Raw genomic sequence first — 22,012 nt, forward strand, 5'->3', positions numbered from 1 at the left:
ATCTATTCAGCATATCATATATTAGCACCATGTCTATAGGTAATATGATAGGTACTAGAGATACAAGAATTACAGGAAATGCTTCGTTTCCTCAAAAAGCTCTTTGACTGTTAGAGGATACAGACAAGCCAATGGTGATTTCTAGTACTGCGTGAGAAGTTCTGTGAGAGGCATATACCTAAGGTGGGTGTGTGTGGGGGGATCGAGAAAAGCTTCCTTAAGTAATAATTTGCTGAACTTTAAGAATGAGTAGTATAGCCAGGTAAAGTCGGTGGGGGAGGCTGTATAAGGGAACATTGTGGCCAAAGGCATGAAGGAATGTGGAATGCAGGAAGCAGTTGAATAGAGCGTGAGCTTCTGTAGGGTGAGTAGAGGTGTGGAGGCACAAAAAGGGCCTGGATCGTGGAGGACTGGGTATGCCATGCTAAGGAGTTTATTTTGAATTCGGCAGGCAGTGGGCATGCAGTGAATGAAAGCAAGATTTGATGCAGGGAACTCAGGGTCTAGGGATGTATCGGAGTGATTTATGGGAAAGTCTTGGGTAAGATTTTATGCTGATGTGAAGGAAAGGAACCCAGGCTGAGAGAGGGTAGAGACACAGGAAAGAGAAAGTATAATACATTGAACAATATCCATCTTTTTGCTCACACTTCCTGGATAACTGCAGTATCCACTGACTAGATTTTCTTATTTATTTATTTATTTATTTATTTATTTATTTATTTTTGATAGCTGTTTTTATGGCTTGGCTTTTTTATTTATAGGTCTGCCCTTTTTGGTCTTTTGTTAAATCTTCCTCAATTTGAAAGTGAAGTAGTAAACTAATGTCAAATGTTTTCCAAATTCTGTTTTAAGAATAATCTAGGTCTTTCAAAACTTCAGTAATGTGGGCTGTAAAAAAAAAAAAAAAAAAAAAAAAAAAAAAAAAAAGATCTGTAACTGCCCAACTGGTTTATGTCAACATTTTGGAAAGAATATCAGTCTTTAAAATGGCGTTAGAGATACAAACCCCCAGGGGAGTGAAGAATGCCTGGTGCATGCTAATTTTGTACTTATCCAGGTGGAAGAGAGAGAGGAATAGCCAAAGCTATAGATAGAACACAGGGATGTCAATTGCAACCTGGTGTCAGTTTGGGCTTGGCTCTCTTCACTAATCCCATATCAAAATGTTAGTGGTTTACTTATTTATTTCGAACCTGAGTCATATTAAGATCTTATTTGACAAATCTCATTTTGATTTATAGTCTGCGCTTTTGGCATGTGCTTTAATGGCATTAGCCAACTCTAGACACATACTGAATTCATTATGTACCTTATGTATGTAAGTAGTAATACTTCCTTTTAATGAACATACGGTCACATCAAAGTGCTGTGGAGTGGTTTTACAAAAGCGTCTTTGTGCAGCATTCCTCAGAAGTTCGAGACGTGTGTTAAGTGGAAGACTAATATGCTGTATTTCAAGTTATATTTTAATGGAGTAATATATTATAATTTTGCCCTCTCCTTCAGGTGAACAGACTGTTAGAGTCCGTTTGGGTCTTTGATTCTTAGGCTTAAGTGTTTAATTAGAATTCAGCATTTTTGATGTATAAATTTTTGCAAACAGATGAATTAAAAACTCATCAAATAAAATCAACTTTGAATATGTATCTTGAACTAGGATATTGATAAAGGTAGATGAGTGACTCTTTTTCTTCTTTGCTGTAAGTGGTAAGAGATTCACAGAACCTGCTTTTATAGCTAGCTCTGTATGTGGCAGCTACACCTTGGCCATGTCTGCTGAAACGTTTCTTGTCCTCGCAGTATGGACTGCCTTCAATGACTTTGAAGGGCAGGGCTTTCCCAAGGCAAGCTGGTAGGAGAAGTGAACCAGGAACAATCTGGCCTGACTGTGAGCAGTCTTCCAAAAGGGAGTGACTGTCTGCTGTCTTAGTACTCCTCGTCTCAGTCCTTATCAGTGGAGGAGGCGGGCTGAGCAGGGAAGCAGTGTTCTCAGTGAAGTGATGACCTGTGGAGTCAAGTGCATAACAGCATCTTGGGGATTCTTTAGGAGAAAGCACAGCTTGTGTGTGTTTGTGTGTTTGTTGGGGGGGGGGGTGGTCTATGGCAGACACTAGGCATCTTCCTGAAACGGAGAGACAGAGGCCAGTTCTTGAGGGAAGAGCTAGGCAGCACGTCAGAGCTCTGGCCACGTAAGTTTGAGATGAGAGCAGAGTTCTAGTCTAGGTAGGAACCTAGGGGTGCAAAGCAGATATTGTGCAGGCTTCTTATGCTTGCTGTGTCTGGCAGGGGACACTATAGCCTGGTAAGCACCAGGGATTCCTTGTCTAGGGGTTCCCTGAAGGTAGGTAACAGTTTGTAGGCAGATTCTAATGCTGGAGGGATGAGACTCCTATATTGCCAAGTATGATCAAGACTGACTCAGGATTGACTCAGGGGCTGCTTAAGTCTGAGCCAGGATCTGTCTTTGACAATAGCCACTGACGAGCATTTCCAGGAAGACTTTTGAGAATTGCTGGGAATATGGGCAAGAAACCCAACTCACTGAAGTATGGTATTTGACTATTTTTTTCATTATAAAATAAAAGGGAAGACATTAGTAACAGTCTTGATATATCCCAGCCTTGTATTTGAAAGTTGTAAGTAAAGCTAAAAATATATTTTTTCAATGTGACGTGCCATTGTATGATACCTAAATTTATCATTACTATTTTTATATTATACAAGATGACTAGAAGTGTGAGGGTGTGGGTAGTTTTTGTTGGTTGGTTTCATTGGGGTTTTTTGTTTGTTTGTTTTTTTCCATTTGAACCTTGCTGTATCTTACCATTCTGTAGCATTTCAGAGACAAGGAGAAGATTTTTTGACATTCGTTGAGGTCTTTTATGGTGAAACAACTGTTTTAATGGTACTATTTAATATTAAATTATGTAATAGTTTGCCAAAAGTGAGCCTGTAACCTATTTTTGAATCATTCATTTTTTAATTTTCTTACATATTTATTGAGTGCAGATTTGAATAAAACTCTCTAGAATATTAGAAATGTCTTCTCAAGTACAGGGGGGCATTGATTAGCTCTGTAGTCATTTTTTTCCCCCTTGAAGGGGACTTTCTGAACAACTTGGTGTGAAAATGTGGACAACACATGACAGGGTAAAGGAAACTTCACCTGAGCCAAATGAACCATACATTTGTTATTGGGAGACTAGCTCAGCATAATGGTGGTGCTGGCAGCAAAAATAAACCAACTTCCCTCACTCCCTTCCTTCTATCCTTTCTTTCTCTTCCTCTTTTAAAAATTTACATTTTTTCCAGCTTTATTGAGGTATAAGTCAGAAAATTATAAGGTGTTTAAAGTGTACAATGTGATGATTTGATATATGTATACATTGTGAAAGGATACTCATTGAGTTACAAAATTTTAACTTTTTATTCTCAAAATGTGCAAAGGTATACAAAAGGAGAAGAGAATTTTGGACTTATACCTACCGTCTCCACATAGAACAATTGTCAACTCATGGGTAATCTTAACCTATTTTTTTTTTTCCTTTCCCCTTCTCTCTCTCTCTCTCTCTCTCTCTCTCGTATTTTTTCCCTCTAGAGCAGAGGTCAAATCCCTGCCTGCCTCTTATTTTGTGGGCTGAGAATGATTTTTACATTTATAATGGTTAAATTATGTGGCACAAAATTGTATAAAATTTACATTTTAGCATGTTCATTTGTTTGGGTAATGTCCACAACAGAGTTGAGTACATCAATAGAGATCATACAGCCTTTACATAAAAAGTGCACCATCCCCAACTTAGAACATTTTAAAGTATAGTTAACTTATAAGGGCATTCTTCTTTTTTTTTTAAACTTTTATTTAAAAAAAATAAAAAGCCGTTATTACAGCCAACCTAATCAAAGACAATTTTCAGTATCCTCCAGTATATCCATGTTCAAGTTTTATATGAGATATAGTTTGGCCAGCTAGAAGTTGAAGTATCATTGAAGGACAGAATAATGAAATATAATGTGTGTGTGTGTGTGTGTGTGTGTGTGTGTGTGTGTAAAGGGAGTTTTTTTAAACTCAGAAATGTGCATTTTCTTTTTTTTTTTTAACTTTTTTAATGCTTATTTATTCTAAAGAAAGAGAGAGAGAGAGACCGAGTGTGAGTGGAGGAGGGACAGAGAGAGAGGGAGACACAGAATCCGAAGCAGGCTCCAGGCTCTGTCAGCACAGAGCCCGACGCCGGGCTTAAACTCACAAACTGAGAGATCGTGACCTGAGCTGAAGTCGGACGCTTAACCCACTGAGCCATCCAGGCGCCCCTGAAATGAGATAATAGAATGCAATTATCTAAGTTCTTTTTCTTTTTTTTTTTTAATTTTTTTTGTTTAATGTTTATTTATTTTTTGAGACAGAGAGAGAAAGAGCATGAACAGGGGAGGGTCAGAGAGAGAGGGAGACACAGAATCTGAAACAGGCTCCAGGCTCTGAGCTAGCTGTCAGCACAGAGCCTGATGCGGGGCTCGAACCTACGGACCACAAGATCATGACCTGGGTCGAAGTCGGATGCTCAACCGACTGAGCCACCCAGGCGCCCCAGTCTAAGTTATTTTTCTAGCCTTTTTAAAAGTATGGGTAGTCATACTGAGTCATTGGCAATTTACAACTCAAGCTATTTTCTCAAAGTAGAATATCTTTTTTCTTACTATGGCTAGTTTATTTTTTCTCCTCCGTGTTTAACTTTACAGAAGAACAAATCTGTTGGCTTTAAAAATATGGCTAGAGCATCTGGCATAGTATTTGATGATTGTGTTTGCAATATTGACATCATTTCATTGATAACTGCATTGTGCATAAACTTTGTCTTTTCATCTATCTATTCTACTAGCTGTTAGGAGGTAGTTAAGTGGCAGCAAAGCAAGGGCTATGTCAAGCTCATTCTCAAAGCCTTTGCACCTCAGTCTTCTGCCTCAGCATATGATCGTGATTGTAAAGGTTGAGAGTGTCTATTATTTTCATTTCTCTCAGGGTGGTCAGGCTCTGCTAAGTTGATGATTACTAGCCAAACTCACAGGCTATTGAATTATAAATGGATTATTTTAGACAACAAATAGGTTAGCACCTTCCAACATACCAAGTACCAATTGTCCTTTGCTGCAGGTAAATTGGTGGTGGTGATAGTTGGGGTGGATAGAACTAAGTCCCTGCTCTTCATTTATTGATTCTTATGGGAAACCAAATACGCCTTGTAGATCAGATGAGTCATAATTACTGTTGGGAAAAAAAAAAAAAAAAAAATCCAGTAGGGCAAACTTACTTGAATAACCAAACTAAGATCAGAATTTTGCTTAGTAAATATCAAGTTCAAGTAGAAGCTGTTGGATATTCTTACTATAGTTTGAAACAATGCCTGTTAGATATATTTGTCAAATGAGTCTGAGGATTTGTTTTTTTTTTTTTAATTTTTCTTTTCAACGTTTATTTATTTTTGGGACAGAGAGAGGCAGAGCATGAACGGGGGAGAGGCAGAGAGAGAGGGAGACACGGAATCGGAAACAGGCTCCAGGCTCTGAGCCATCAGCCCAGAGCCTGACGCGGGGCTCGAACTCACGGACCGCGAGATCGTGACCTGGCTGAAGTCGGACGCTCAACCGACTGCGCCACCCAGGCGCCCCTGTTTTTATAGTTAAAAAGAGTTCAATTCTTACTTGTCTTCCTCTTTTAGAGTTTCAAGCCCCAAATAAAGTTTCTCAGTAAACACTGAATGTGGGTTACTAAGAGATATTCTGATAACTGAGGAATATTTATGATTTGGATAACAAATAAAAGACTATCTCAAACAAAAGGGAAGGGAAGGTAAATTTAGTAGAAGGGAATGTTTTTTAACAGTAATAGCTTCATTCTTAGAAGGCTTCCCGGTTGACAAATGCTTCCGCTTATGGATTAATCGGATCATTGCAGTTACTCTAGAAGGTCGGCACAGAGCTTGGTGTTAACTTTATTTTGCAGATGAAGAAACAGACTCTGAGGGGCAAAAGGACCAGGCCCAGAATCAAGTCAGTCTGTGGCACGTGGGTCCTGAACGCAGGTATTCTGAGTCTCCAGCCCCTGGGTTCTCCCCGGGCGCCTAGAATTAGCCTGCTTTTCATGTTAATGTGACAGTACGCATTCTCTTCAATCAGTACATTGGGGTCTGGTCAGACTGATTTGATAACAATTTGATAAGGTGTGGAATCTTCCTGTGATTAGAGAGAGAAATCTGATAAGATACAGGACTCGCCATGCAACAGATAAAGGTTCTCAAAAGGCTGCTTCCAGTTAGAATTCCCCAGCCGGCCCTCAGCACACGGTTGCATGTATTTATTATGTAGCTCACACTCAGAATGGCCCCTGGGGCCGGTTGAACCATTCCAGCCGGTTTGTAAAAAGTTGTGTGCATAAACTCACACACAAATGAGGAGACGGGCACTGAAAGGTGGCTCCGTGTAAGTGAAAGGATTCTTTCACTCACTTTTGCCTGTCCCGTTTCCCATTAAAGGGCTTCTGCTTTGTTACAGAATTAGATTCTCAAGTTTCCAGTTCGTTTCTTTGAAGTTTTATGAGCGCTATGTAGAAAATTGGTAGAGCTGGCAGGAACCTGAGAGATCTCAAAGTTCCATTCTGTGGCTCAAGCGATGAGCAAACTGAGGAAGGGGTTGGGACTTGCCTAGATTTTTAGGCACAGGCCTTGAGCAAGAGGCAGAAATGCTGGGAAGGCTGAAGACATAGCCTGAAAAACGAGGGACCCAAAATTATTTGTGGCAACCAACGCCACAGATGCCATCCTGTGCTTGCACTGGTCCACCGAAGACTTTAGTGCTGATTATTGTGTGTCACATCTTGTCTGCCATCGCTGCAGGCGTCTCTGCCACTGCCACCCCCTAGAAGGGGTGATGCTGCTGCTGTTTGCCTCCCCCTTCATATTGGATTTCTCATGGTCCCATGCTCTGGGTCACTAGCTCTAGGTTGAAGTCTGTGTCGAGAGCCTCTGATTGGAGCCAGGTCGGAAGCCTGAGTCTCAGCGGACCTTCTTTCTCTCCTGTGGGAGGTGGAGCCTTGAGCCCCTCTGTGAAACTTACATGGTGGAGAGAAGGGAGTTAGTTGCTGGGAAGCAAAAGCAAACAATATCCAGACGATTAGCTGTAATAGGAATACTCCCGGTTAGTGGCTGCTGGAGGAATTAGAACTTGGTTCTTTTGATTTTTCCCAATTTGTAGCAAGTGTTGATCTCCTTTATAAAAACTGGCAGAGACTCCCTACTTTTAAGAGAAAATGAAGTCAGCTGCATTAAGATTTGGTTATTCTGATATTTTGAAATGCTTATCCTATCAATGCTGTTTTCCACTGGATTGAAAACCATTTCCCTGTCTTTCTATCCACTGTGGCATACGAAAAAGAATAGTTGTTCCTCAGTGGTAAAAAGTGATGAGAGAGAAAAAGAGCAAACCGTATTCACGAAGTGCAGAGATTAGAGATCAGTTGTTACACATTTCAAGAAAAGTTTGTCACAATGAGTGGTAAACCATTTCAAACTAGAAAGTAAACACAACGTTTTTGTTTTTATTTTTGAAGTATTTTAGGTTGTAGCCATATCTTCCAATTAAGGTGTAAAGCCATCTTGACTTTCCAGGAAATTTTTTTTTTTTTTTTTTTTTTTACCTTTTAATAATAGTTAATATTTGTTGAGAGCCATTATGTTGTAACATACATTAGTTATCTTACTTATTCCTCACATTAACCCCATGTCAACCCCATTGTCATTCCCCTTGTGTAGATGACCGAATAGAACCTTAGATAAAGCAACTAGCGTGAGGTCTCATCGTTGGTAGGGAATGGACTTGACCAGAAGCACACGTTCCTATGAAATACACCTTACAATCTTCTTAGAACATAGGAGAGACAAGAAGATGTGTGTGGAGTGCTATTCTTGGTGATATCTTAGGAAAGCGGCAGAGGAAAGAGAAAGGAAATATGGTTAAGTATTGAAGAGCCTTTTTGGAACTTGTGACTTTTCCAAGTTAGACTGAAAATTTGCTCTTCTGTCGCAGAACCCTGGAGCGGCCGGACCAATCTGTTTTAATTTCTGCTCCCCACAGTGATCCTGAGCTCCATGCCTGGCACATAGTAGGTGTTTGTGAAACATTGGTAAGAGAAATAAGTCTCAAGCATCCTCAGGACAGTTATTTTGGGTTAAGATACCACTCCTCCCAGACCATAGGGCTCAGGAAATGAAGGCCCTCACCGTGAAAGCTAGATATGCTAAGATAGTGAATCAGTGGCTTTAGTGCATTTCACAAACAACCGAGGAAGATTACCTCTGGTTTTAGGCCACATATTGTAAGGTCTATAAAAGCCTCTCTGTAGTGTGTCTGGCTGACTGACTTTACAACTTCATTTCAATTAATTTTTGTCTCATTACTTCTTTTCTCTTTTTCTCCCTTCAAAGTACAAAAACCTGTTTTTGGCTTGTCCTAGAGAGAGAATTAATTGCCCTGGGGAGGCACCCAAGGGGAGGGGTCTTCACTGTAAATTGGATGTATAGCGCATTTTTGCACATATATGGATAATGCACACCCAGAGCATTCCGTTTGCAGTTACATGTGGTTATATTTTTGTTCAACTCTAGCTAGATTCCCAAGTGTCTGAAAAGTAGAAAACTTACTCTTCATTAGGTTCCTTTAAAACTTTTTTCAAGAAAGGAAAGTCCTGAGGGTATAGAAACTTTACGTACTTCAATATGTCACGTTAAGGCACTTCACAATGTTTCGTTTACAGGAGGCCAAAGACCGCAGATCCACGCTGATTGCTAATTATTCAGATTGTAAATAGCTTGTTCAAGAACTTAGGGTGAGACAAAAGAAACAGGAAGGAACAAAAGGCCCACAATAATGAAAAGGATATTGTGAAGAGAAAGGCTGGGTAGAATTATGATGCAGGTCACATCCTGTGCCTGTATTTAATTGTACCTTTGTATTTAATAATAAAAATGATTACATGCTCCGTGCTAACAGGTGTCCCTTCCGGAGAAGGGTAGTGTGGATAAGTGACAGCAAATTACTCCAATTCATAAACTTTGAATATGATGCTTTTATTTTGAGTTTTTCCGGTCTATACTAGAAGACATTTTCTGCAGAAGTATACATCAAACCAAGAGGATTTTAACACTTAATTCCTGATAAGTATGTGTAAAATATAGATGAATACTTTGAAGTACGTATGAGAAAAAAAAGTTACTTTACAGGCCCTATTTAATGAAACGGGGTTGTGCTAATGCCACGTCGCATTTCTGATAGTTTATGCTTCATATAAGCTTTGGATATAATTGCAAATTAGCAGTGATTAAAGTTTATAGTTGGTGGTCTTGCTGTTAGGGCTTAATTGCCTTGTCTGCATGTTCTCTACTTCTTGTTAATCTGGGCTGCCTCTCCTGACTGCCCTGCCTAAAATATAACTCCTGCACCAAGGATTTGCTCTCCCTGCCCCAGATTTTTCCCTCCATTGCCATTGTTGTGATTTCTAATCGTCTTATCAGTTGATTTTAGTTGATTTCATCCGTCTTCCCATTAAAGCGTGGTTCCATAATGCAAAAGACTAGGGTAATCCTATTCTCCCTACTCAGTGGACCCCTAAGCCTAGCATCGTGTCTGGCTCACAATATGTACTCAGTAGTTGTTAAAGGGATCTGCCGCCTGCTGTCCTAATCATACATCAAACCCTCGCTTGCTTTAACTTTACCACTGGCCTTCTCCTTTTGCTTGTGTTTTCACCAGAGATCTTGCAATAGAAGACATCCTGTTTCCACTGTCTGCTGGGCAGCTAGGTAGAGAGACAATAGTTCCTTGGTTTAGTGGAGACCACAGCTATGGAGGGTAGAGTTGAGTGGTCAGCAGCTGTTCCTAGAATCTCTTAGTCTTGAGCACATTTCCCTTATTTGAGCAGTCTCTGGCCTGTGATTTCTATAATCATGTACATTTACTCATTTATTCACTCAGCGCATTTTTGAGTATCTACCAGGCAGCAAATGCTGTGGTAGGTACTAGGAAAGCAAAATGGAATAAGGTGCACTCTGTTCTTTTAGGAACATGTTATTAGAACCAAGGTTCTCTAGACCTGAAATGGTGCCTCTTTAGGGGTCTGTTGGAGACCTGATTTCTAACACAGTTTCTGACACATTAAAAGCATTAGTACATATTTGCTCAATAAGTGACTGAGCGTTGAATGCAGATATTTAGAAAATAGTTTGTGGTGTAAAAAGCGTAGGTTCAAAGTGTCACGGAAGCAGAGAGTAGAGAAAGCTATTGGGCCTGAGAGGAGTCAGGGAAGGTTTCATGAAGAAAAGATGAAAGTTGAATAGGCTACCAGGTAGGATAGGATGTCTCATGGAGTATGGACAAAATAAGCCAAAAGAACAGCAGAGGTGTTTGAAAATGGCACTAGAGTCAGCCCAGAGATTTAGAGTCCGTGTGAGGAGGTCATGGGCTTTGAGGCTCTTGGAACCATTAATTCCCTTATTCAGGTACCTCTTGCTCTAACTAGCTCTGTGGCACAGCCTAATCATCTTACTCCCATTTATTTTATACCATTTCTATGGGAAAATGAGTTGTGTTTAAAAATCACCATCTTAGAAGGCAGTTTTGAAGATAGAACCTATTTTTAATCAGGATTAATTTTATTAAAAAATTGCCTACACTGCCTGTATAAATTATCTATTGCCACAATTCCACATAACAAACAACCATAAACCCCCAAGAGTATAAAAACAGTTAGGATTTATTGTTCATGCACTGGGGTGGTCCTCTAGGTGGTTCTTCTGATCTTGTCTGGGGTTGGCTCAGGGATTCTTCTGGTTTCCCCAGAATTTGCACTAGTGTCTAGAGGTGTTGACTGCCAACCGATGCAGAATGGCCTTGGCCGAGATGACTGGGGCAACTTGCCACATGCCTCTCATCGCCCTCCTGGTACCAGCAGCCTAGCCTGGGTGTGTCTTTTGGCTTTGTAGAGCCTCCTTTTTAAAATCACACCGATTAGTATCCCATTGACCGAAACAATTTCACGTGGCTGAGTCCAGGGTTAGAGTGGGAGAGGACACTGAAGATTCATAGCAAAGGGTTACAGGAAGGTATGAGGAATTTTTTGCAATATACTGCATAGCCCACAAAAGCCATTCGAATCAAGATTTTACTGTAATTCTAGAACTAATGGAAGAATATAATTTCCAGTTTTATTTTTCTGATTTCCTTTATAAAGTATCTGCCGTTTGGTCTTCATTCATGCCCTTTCTCCTTTTCGACATGCTGGGCCAAAGTGAGAGAGGCCAGAAATGAGGAGTAGGTTGAAGTGAAATCTTGAAAGGGGTAGGTAGCTATTGAGGACTAGCCATTACATGCGCTGTATAATTTCAGAGGTGCTACCCAGCTCCTCTCCTTGTCTAGGACCCTGAAGCCCTGAGGAGTCCCCCTAAACATATGACCCTGTCCTTACAAGTCCAGAGCCATTCTCCACCATATGTGGTAAGGTGCATCCTCCCTTAGCTGCTTCACGAGCCTCCCTGATCCCTGCCATGCCCCACACAAATAATCACTTTTATAAATAACGTACTTCTGGAAATTACATTGTTGCCACAATTGACTGTCAAAAGTATGTTCTCATGTTGAGTTTTCCTTTTCAATTTTATTCATCGTATGAATTTAAGCCAGATTTTGTAATCCCCTCACACACACCCACCCACATGTGCACGCACACACACACACACACACACACACCCCTTTTCTACTCTGCTTCTACCTGCACTCTTCCCATCAGAAAGGGAAATTTTAAGTATAATCATTATATTAAATCAGCTCAAGTTTAGTAGGTTAGCCTTTGAATTGTCTTTGGCAGACTGCTAAGGAGAAGGTGCCCAAGAGGTCATTGTGACACTGTCAGTCTGAGAGAATGAATCAGGCTCTGTGGATTTTGTTAGGAATGGGATTTGAGCTTTAAGGAAGTGTTCTTTCTTTCAAGCATCCTTTCTCCCCCTGCCAGAAGTAGTCATATGATTGCCCAAGACCCAGATCAGGCATAGGGAGATGGAAGGAAATATTCTCAACATTTCAACAGTGGCAGGTTTTATTGATGTTGAAGTCATGGACAGGTGTTATTTTAGTCAAGAGCTTTTTTTTTTTTTTTTTTTTTCTAAAGGCTAGACTTTCTATACAGATTTCTGGGTCCATAGTTAGGTCTGTGCATTGTAAACATTTTAAACAGACGCTGTATTAAAAGACGATTATATGTAGAATTTCAGGACATCATAGAATTTTAGATCTGAACAACCAGGAAAATGCCAGGAAATTTGTTACCTAGGGTTTTTGCGTATTTATTCATTCTTGACATCCTTTACACATTCAGGGATTATATCTTTTTTTTTTTTTTCCCCCCCAGCTATTTTGCATGTTCACTTAGTTGCTAAACTCTGAAGCCCTCTGAGGAGAGCGATGCTGCTAGTCTCCAAAATATTTACGTTTGAGGCCTCTCTTTTCCATGATCACATTCTAAAACACTTTTCACGTAAAATACCTCTCACTATCCCGTACACAGGGCCATGGAGAATTAAGGCAAAATCATTCTCTGCCGCCACTGACCTTCATTCTTTGGGGTAGGTTGATTTAATATTGTGTTTTTCTAAACAAGGGAAAACAGTTACACCTTCCACCTCTTAGGAGCTTCCTCTCATACGAGTTGTAAGTTCAGCATGTGCACATATGTGAGATTTCAAGCGCAAAAGGAGAATAGAGTAGGAAACAGATTTTCACAGTCCCCGTCTGGGCCCTTGCGTCAGTGCCAATGTAAAGCTATTCACTGATCCGTGAGTAGTATCATGTTGCCTGGCTCTCAGGAAGCGGATTGGAAAATCCAACCTTAATAAGCAGATCAATGGGGTGGGGGAGTTGAGATGATTGTATCACATTCCAGTGACATGCAGTGTTGTCAAAAACGTTGTCTCCAGACACAAAATTACAGGAGGCATATAGATACCTTTCAAAATGTCAGCAAAGGGGATTGGAGGGGGAATTTAGTTAAGAATAGTGGAAATTTACCATTTCTTCCAGGAGGCATACACTGAGAGCATCTGGGTATCTCAGGATAAAGGGTGAATTGAATGTGCGTTGAGGAGGAGAGCTACCAGGAATCCAAGGAGGTACATGAATTAACTGAATGTCTGCAGAGAAGGGAACTTCTGGGTGGAGATGTGAGCTCCCGGGGCCCGGAGGAAAGTCCAACTGCTGACTCCTCAGTTTTTAAGAACTTACAGTAGCTGTGTTTGCACTCCCCTGCAGAGCCAGGGGAAATATGTGGGGTCAGTCTTAAGGGAATCATTCATCACCATTTCTCCTCCTGTCACACTTATTCAACTTAAATATAAGGACTAGTTTGGGTTGAAGTTCAGATTTTCCACATTTCTGGGGTTTATCTGCTTCTCTCAAATTTCTTGCCACCAACTTATTGAGGTCTGAAGTTTCTTTAACACGAGACAAAAACAATCCATTGTTAGATACACAACTATAACTCTCTAAAGAATATATATATATATATATATATATGTATATATATATATATATCTATATATATAAAGACTATTTTCTTTATTTTTAAAGACTATTTATATAAATCTATGAGACTGTAAATCTAAGGCTATAAATTAACCTGTTTATTTAACCCACAGAATGGAATTTGGCTAAACTTAATACTTACTGGATACCTGTTCTGTGCTTGGCACTAATGAGGGGAAAAAAAAGAAAAAAAGATGAATGAGAAAGGCTTTCTGCCTTGCCGTGAGTGGGATGAAGAGGTGGGAAATTGTCTGGTGACTACAGTGGGAGGTGAGCTCTGGGAGAAGAGCGACTACCCTGTGTCTCTTCACCAGTGTGTTCTTCTGCATTTATGTCAGACCCTGACTCATAATCAAGGCTTATTATTTCTTTAAGTTGATGGATACATGGCTGAACATAATATCATAAGGGCTACTAAAAATGTATATACAAGATGTGATATTGACTCAGAATAAGGGATGAACAGCTTTGCCTTGGAGGGACTCAGATACGGTGAGACTTCAAGGAGATATTTGAGCCAGGTCACAAGGGATGAAGAGGAGTTTTCCAGAGCTTCCAGAATAGAATTTCAGCCAGAAGAATTAGGGTGGACAAACGCAAGAAGGTGTTAAATGGCATGAATGTTGAGGGAGTTGCAAAAATGTAACAATCCTAAGTAGTAAGTATAATGGGAGTGGAAGAATTATGGCAGGTGAGGATCATCCCAGGAAGGGCCGTCCTTCATAAGTAAGTGCCATGCTGATTTGGGTCAAGGCAGGGGCTACTGGGTAGCAAGGTGGATGGGCATGGGAGATAAGGACCAAAGAAGCTTCTTTCCTCCTCACACTTTGAACGGACGATCTTGTTTACCTTAAAAGTCTCAGGATTTGGAAATTAATTGAGGCATTTCTTAGTATAGAAGCAACAGAGCTTGATCAAGTATACTAATGCTGTTCCAGTGAGACTTTATATTTTGATAAGGTATTAAAAGAGAGATTTTGTGTGTTCAAAGCTTAGAGTTTTGTTACTGGATGATTGTGTAATAGATACACTGCTTTATGAAGTAATCTGTCAATTAACAAATGGGTTTTCTGCCTGGTCCCTTTCAATAGTGACTTCTGTGTAGGATTTAAGAGAGTTAATATACACATGGCTTTCCAGAGACTTGTCCAGTGTGTAAATCAAGGCACACCTGGTGGGGTGTGAGGCTTGCTACCTTACAAACATGGCTTGGATCTCTTGTACTGCCCATAGGGTGTTTCACTGTTAGATACATAAATCTCCCAGAAGGATTGGATAGGATGGGTACTCTCTTTAATTTAGAGAGAAGATCTATAATGGAATTCTCAGTGTCTTTGGTCTGTTTGCATGCATTTAACTTGGTGGAACATATTCCAATTTTAAATGAGCCCTACATTAATAGAAGTTGGTTTCTTAGACTTAACTTTAAATGTGTCTGCTATTTTAATAGCAACTTTAGAGTCAAACTGAGTTGAAATTGATACAAATGCTACCAGTCTTTCTTCCCACTGAATTCAGCTACCGCTGCTGTTGTTTTCCTTTCTTCCTCTACTTTCATTTTTTAATTTTGGGATGAAATAGCCCCTTATTCTGCATGTTGAAGTTTAATGTATGTTCTCTACTGATAGAGGACTTAATGGAGAGGGAAAGGCTCTTGGCTGATTGTATTAGTTCAGCAGTTTTAGAATAAGATGTTTGTGGGGAGGGGTGGCAGAATCTTCAGTCATTGATTCTCTCTTTATAACTTTGCCCTTTTAGCTGGAACAGATTACCTGTGCAGGGCTTCTGGCCCTGCACAGGCGGAATCACAAGGAAGAAACTTTACATAAACCATTTATACTAAATGTTTGGTATGCTGGCAACATAAATCAACAACAATATCCATTACAAATTCATCCCTTTATCAGTATTATCTTGATAGAACTGATCCCAGTGTGTGGGAATTTGAACCCTGATTCAATACATCTAGCCCTGAGTAATTAATTATTCAGGGCACAGAGAACCTGGCCCCTGCAATGTAGAGTAATTCTTCCTGGTCAGCGTGAACTCCACTGGCAATAATAAATAGAAAACGTCTCTAGTGATGCCAGTATTTTAAAGTGATTAATCATCTTCCCCCACCCCCCCCCTTCACCTCCCTCTTAGTTTTCTTTAACTAGGATTTTTCAGCAATAAATCTTTAACAATACAGGTAGGAATTGTTCTGTAATTAAATTTTGCCCTGCTTAATTTCTTACCTTTTATGTGTGATTAAAAAAAAATGTTACATTTTAAGGAGCTCTGATCAAGAGTCAAACCAAGAAAAATCCTTTTATAGAATGCATAGAGATGCTCTATGGGGGATTAAGCTCTTGATTTTGAATATTAGATAGAGCACATACTCATAAAAATTGTTAATCAACACCAGTTGGGGTGTCAAATATTCTGAGGTTTTGAATTGCTTCACTTTCGTGCATACTGGTTGTCTGTATTAGGAAAAGTCTGACATGTACATATGTTCCCGAGCTGCGAGAATAATTACTTACTTCTTAACTTTCAGCTAATTGATGTGAGCTCCGTACGAAAGGGGTATTTTTTGCCCTTTCGGCGGTATACAAAAGTGCACTTGGTGAAATGGCAGGTAAATGCCTGGCCGAGAACGACCATGTATTTTTAAATCATGCCCTATAGAGCTGACCAGCCATCATGTAGATTCTGGGTGACAGGGACAGATGTGACATATCTGTTGTGACACACTTCTGTTCCACCAGTCTGTGGCTCGAGGTGACTCCCTGTCCCTCCTCTGATGCTTTCCCCTGCTGCAGGACAACACAACGATGCACGGATGAACCTTGCCATTGCCCTCACTGCTGCCAGGTACGGGGCTGCCACAGCCAATTACATGGAGGTCGTGAGCTTGCTCAAGAAGACAGACCCCCACACGGGGAAAGAGCGAGTGAGCGGTGCACGGTGTAAGGACGTGCTCACAGGTACGCCGAGGCCCTAGCGGGAAGGTCTTTCTTAGCATCTTGCCTCGCCGATGTAATGACTGAATCATAATTTTTCTGTCACTTCTCTTTTATTTAAGCCAGATTTCAGAGTCATATTAATTATATTCCTTATTGTCAACAATGACTGGTTTAACATGAAAATTTTCCCTTGTGGTACTTGGCAATTTTTCCCCTTTGTGTTAAATAACAATAATGATAATGATAATAATAAATGCCCACAAAATTCCCACAGCTAGGAAGGTATTCCGTTTTCTGGACAAAAACATGTTATTAATAAAATTAAATAAGCGTGCCAAGTTTCAAAGTAAGTGACACAGGCAGTGCATTTATACATCGTTAGAGTCAATCACTTTACCTTTGGTTGGATTTCCCATTCTTGTCCTGGTTCTGTGGCCACGTAGGCAGAGCTTCACAATCACCTCGTTTCCTTGAACAAAACCAACACTGAGACCTGTGTTGTCTCACGGCAGCGCTGTTGACACATTTGAGTTTTAGGGAGAAAGCGGATTATTTACTCACCCGGCTTTCTTCACATTTGGCGCTCAGATGCTGGGCACTTCGCAAAATAGACTGAGAACCGAGATGACGAAGCGGCACGTTCTTTCTTCGATTTGGACTTGTGTTGGGTAGACCGACTCGGATGCAAGCCCTTTGTGTGGCTTTTCAGTAACTCTGGCTGCTCGTGTCCCTTCGTGTGGTGCACAAGTGTACTTCGCCATAGGCTAAGTTTATAGGTAAATTAATAACCCAAAGCATCGGTGAGCAGGGAAACAAATGGGGTGTGTGATTGATGTTGCTTTCTTTCACAGGGCAGGAATTTGATGTGAGAGCCAAATGCGTTATCAATGCTACGGGACCTTTCACAGACACCGTGCGCAAAATGGATGATAAGAACGCCGCAGCTATCTGCCAGCCGAGCGCTGGTGTCCACATTGTGATGCCTGGTTATTACAGGTAACTGTGTGCCAACTCGGCACCCTTGCAAGGGGGACAGGAAATCGGCTGCATTTATTCTTTCAGCACACTTTTTTTTTTTTAAAGCTTCTTCATTTTTGAGAGAGAGAGTGAGAATGAGAGTGAGAATGAGAGAGAGAATGAGAGTGAGAGAGCAAGAGCACGAGCTGGGAAGGGGCAGAGAGAGAGAGGGAGACACAGAATCCGAAGCAGGCTCCAGGCTCCAAGCTGCCAGCACAGAGCCCGATGCGGGGCTCGAACCCACAAACCGTGAGATCGACCTGAGCTGAATTCCAAAGCTTAACCAACTGAGCCACCCAGGTGCCCCTCAGCCCACTTTTCTTACTGGATGGTCTAGCTTGCTGTTCAAAATGAGGAGAAATAAGCAAAGGAACTCTTCCAAAACACAAAATACAGTCCAGACTTGGGAATTTCTTAGCTTTTACGGCAATACTCACTTCTAGGGGTTAATGATTGGGGATCTATTGTACTTTCTTCAGTGTACTCACCTTCAGAAATTACGCCTTAGTATTTTTGAATGTTAATGAAAATATTAAGGGTAAATTTTGTAAAAAAAAAAAAAAAAATTCCACGAAGGGCATATTTTAATTAAAACACTAAAAAAATAATTTTATAAATACTCAAATTGGCTTATGAAGAATCTGAAGATGAGGACCTCTCGTGTACTCTTATGTTTATGACTTTTGAAATGCGTTGTGAAAACTGTCACAGCAAGTCAAATTGGATGTGATTTCTGATCTCTCATATTAACAAAGATAATTGTCAGTGGAGAAATGGGTAGGGAGAGAGATGAAACAAAGATACCTATTCACTGAAATTCATTGAACTTGACTGATGGGCACATTGCACTATTCTTTCTTATTATATTTTTGAAATTTTTAACAAATTAAAAAAGAAACATTTAGAGGGTTTTAATTAAGAAATTAATTATAATTGGATCTCATGGACATTTCAAGACTTCTGTGGAAAAAAATCATGTAACCATGACGAGAGTATGGAACATGTGTACCCTTTTTATCTCCATATGTGATAAATCCAGTAGGCAAACTAGTAATTTTGTATGGAGTAATGATCTATGCTCCTGGTATTCACTATGATATTATCTATAGTTGAGAAATATTAGAAACTCCTTAAGTGCTAACCTTAATAGAATGGATAAGTTAATTGTGGCATATCTGCACAAGGGAATATTATATAGTCATTAAAAATTGTAATTATAAATAACTTTAATGTTTTAGGAAAACATTAACGATACCCTGTTAGTTTAGAATGAAGGATGTAAGATTAAATGTGTAATGTGATCTCAACACTGTGTACATATAGAAAAAAGACTACAAGGAAATACATCAAATACTAACGGTGATTATCTCTAGGTAATACGATTATGGGTAACAGTTAAAGGTGGTAATTTCTAGGTAACGTGGTTAGGATGAGAGTTATCTCTTCCACGTTTTAATACATTTATGTAAAGTTATATCAGTCTTTTAATATTTGATTAAATGGATGAACAGAATCTGTATTTTGTTTAATATCTACATTCTCCTGGGATGCTATCCTGCTATGTTAGTGATGCTGCTGTTTCATCAGTTTTTCAATAAGCAAATCTTCCCAAAAAGACTCCAGGATACACCTAATTTGTACCAAATTCACTTCTACCAAGAAAAATATTACACTTCTATTAAAAAAATATGAAAGTCCATTTTTTATCCACCAACTTCCAAGATTTCTGTCTCATTTTTAAATGTCTATGTGTGATAAGTAGACCATCATTAGTATTTTAATTGAGGACTAAAGAAACCAAGGTGTTTCAGTCTTGATAATAAAACTTTACGTAGCAGTACTTAATAGAGTTTTAAAATCTGGAACCGGAGTTTTGTTAAATGAAAAGGAGAGAAGTAAATACATGTAAATATGCAAATGTTTCTTGTATATACAGAAGTTTTCAACAATAGTTTCATTCATAATCATATGCATCTATTTTGTATTAGATTAAAAATATGCGAAGACAGCTAGTTTATAAGGGTTTTTTTGGAGGGGTTTTTTTCTTTAATATCTTTTAGGCTATGGATATAAGACCTACGCTACAGACACACACATTTGCATATTTGTTTAGATCTTAGTAGATTCAATATATCCTCATGTGTTATTATGTTTCATGTTTTCTTCACTATTGTCCTGTGATGTCAGAGGATTCATTATTCCCTAATTTAATTCTGCCACTTAATAGATATCATTTGGGGCAGGCCATTTGAATTTTGTAAACCTTAGTTTGCCCATCATTAAAATGGGGAGACGGGGTAAATTAAGGTGATACCTTGATGTAGTACTTGATGTTCACCACTTTACCTCTTACAGACTGTTTGGCCTTGGCAAGCTACTTCTTTCAGCTTCTGGTTCCTTATCTCAAGGTAGTACCTGATTTGTATACATTTTGACAATGATCCTGCGATCATCTGTATCTATTTTGTTGACTGCTCTTCATGCAGTGTCTAATAGTGACCAGTAAATATTTCCTGAATGAATCCTACTAACTTTTTTGTGTTAACTTGACCAAATAGAGATTGTTGCTTTTTTTAAAGTTAAAATTCAATGTAACACCTACAAGGGATATTTTTGATATAGAAAAGTGAAACTATGAAAACAAAACATGATTCTTCCATTTTATTGCTCTGATAACCCATGGATATAAAAATAAATGCGTTAAAGTAATCGCTGTAGAAAATAGAAGGACACAAAAGGAAAAGTGAGAGCCTCTCTCTTCTTCCGCATGCCCCTCTGCCTTATTCCCCATTTCAGTTGTTCTCTGGTAATCAGTAACACTTTCTCTGATTCCTTCTGTAAAACCGTGTGTTCATACTTGCACAAATGTCTATCCTTTTAAACATTTTACATGAAAGAGGTAAGGCTACACCATATAGTTCTGTACTAAACTTTATAATACGCTAATAACAGAGTAGATAGGTGCTTTTAAAGAAATATAAATATATATCACCTGGATGTAATATTTTCAAAACAGGATGCCTTTCTTAATCCCCAGAATTTGTCATTAGCTTCAGGGCACCTCCCCATAAAGCGTGAAAGTGTGAGTTACAGCTGGGCCTGCTTCAGATGCAGTAAGTGATCTCATGCTACTTTGGGAGGAATTAATGTCCCCATTTTTAGCACCTTGAACTATAACCGCTATACCTCCTGTCAGAAACCTTCCGGGAGTGGTTTGCAGCCCAATTCCTGCTCAGGGTCTGCTGCAGATGAGCTCCTTAGTTTTGGATACTGGCCTGGATTAAGGGTTTATTCCCTTCTAGCCCTGACCTTCAGGCATCCCAGAGGGCTGGTTTTGCTCTCCATATCAATTCACTTTCTTGGGTGGGGCTGGGAGAAGTCAGACTGAAATGACTGCCTGGGCTCATCAGTCAGTCACACTCAGTTATAGCTCGAGGGTTCCACTTGGCCCTCAGGGATGAGTCAGACCTCCTGGGGCTGCCCCATACACTGGGTGGTGGCACCTTAAGGTCTAACATTTCCACTAGAACCTGATCAGTTTAGATATGTAGTGAGTCCTGTAGCCACTGATTTGTTGAGTGTAGGCTGCTAAATGTAAGGCAAGGACCATGTGTATGTCGTGTTGGGCTGTTTTGGGAGTATCTTTATGGCATTTGTTAACCTTGTTATGACCCTCAAAGACATGTGCCATGGTAGCAGACTTTCTTGTTTGCATTATTTCAGTTTCCAAAAACCCAGAACACAGAAATCATTTAATTTTAAAGGTGCTGCTTAGTTTACATGAAGAACAAATTTCCATCAGAGTTGCGGTGAGATGCTCTTTTTTTTTTTTTTTTAATTTTTTTTTCAACGTTTATTTATTTTTGGGACAGAGAGAGACAGAGCATGAACGGGGGAGGGGCAGAGAGAGAGGGAGACACAGAATCGGAAACAGGCTCCAGGCTCTGAGCCATCAGCCCAGAGCCCGACGCGGGGCTCGAACCCACGGACCGCGAGATCGTGACCTGGCTGAAGTCGGACGCTTAACCGACTGCGCCACCCAGGCGCCCCGAGATGCTCTTTTTAAAGCAGCCACAATGCACGATGACTTTACACACATGAAAATAATCATCTCCTCCTTCTACCTATAGGTGTTTTTTTTTACCCCTGACAAGAAGTCAGGTTTCTGGGGGGTGTTGTTGTGGTGGGGGTGGTTGTTGTAGTTTCTGTATTGCTGTGTGCGTACTGTTAGCTCTAACACTGGTTGCTAAGTAGTTAACAATAAATTGATTTCAGTTGAAATAAGGGTACTTGAGGAAGGCAGTGGTCTGCGTGAGAAAAATGTTCGTTATGTTTAATCCTAGACGCACATGTAAATTAGCAGCGTGGCTTTCCTCCTGATGTCAGTGAATCAGACATATTGAGGAAAGACCTACGCGTCCCTGTCC

General features: G+C 39.9%; 1 protein-coding gene across 5 annotated transcripts in view; it reads left to right on the top strand.

Moving 5' to 3' along the window:
- GPD2 (glycerol-3-phosphate dehydrogenase 2) overlaps positions 1–22,012 on the top strand; it is a 141,739-nt gene that overhangs the window by 90,296 nt on the left and 29,431 nt on the right. For all 5 annotated transcript variants that reach the window (XR_006712892.1, XM_045479883.1, XM_045479882.1 and 2 more), the window contains exons 7-8: positions 16,425–16,589; positions 17,420–17,564. Coding sequence is in view for 4 of the 5 variants with exons in the window: in XM_045479883.1 (XP_045335839.1) it covers positions 16,425–16,589; positions 17,420–17,564 (310 nt within the window). In the remaining variant the exon portion in view is untranslated. The remainder of the gene's footprint in view (positions 1–16,424; positions 16,590–17,419; positions 17,565–22,012) is intronic.

Source organism: Leopardus geoffroyi, chromosome C1 (genome assembly GCF_018350155.1).
Source record: "Leopardus geoffroyi isolate Oge1 chromosome C1, O.geoffroyi_Oge1_pat1.0, whole genome shotgun sequence".
Lineage (NCBI taxonomy): Eukaryota > Metazoa > Chordata > Mammalia > Carnivora > Felidae > Leopardus > Leopardus geoffroyi.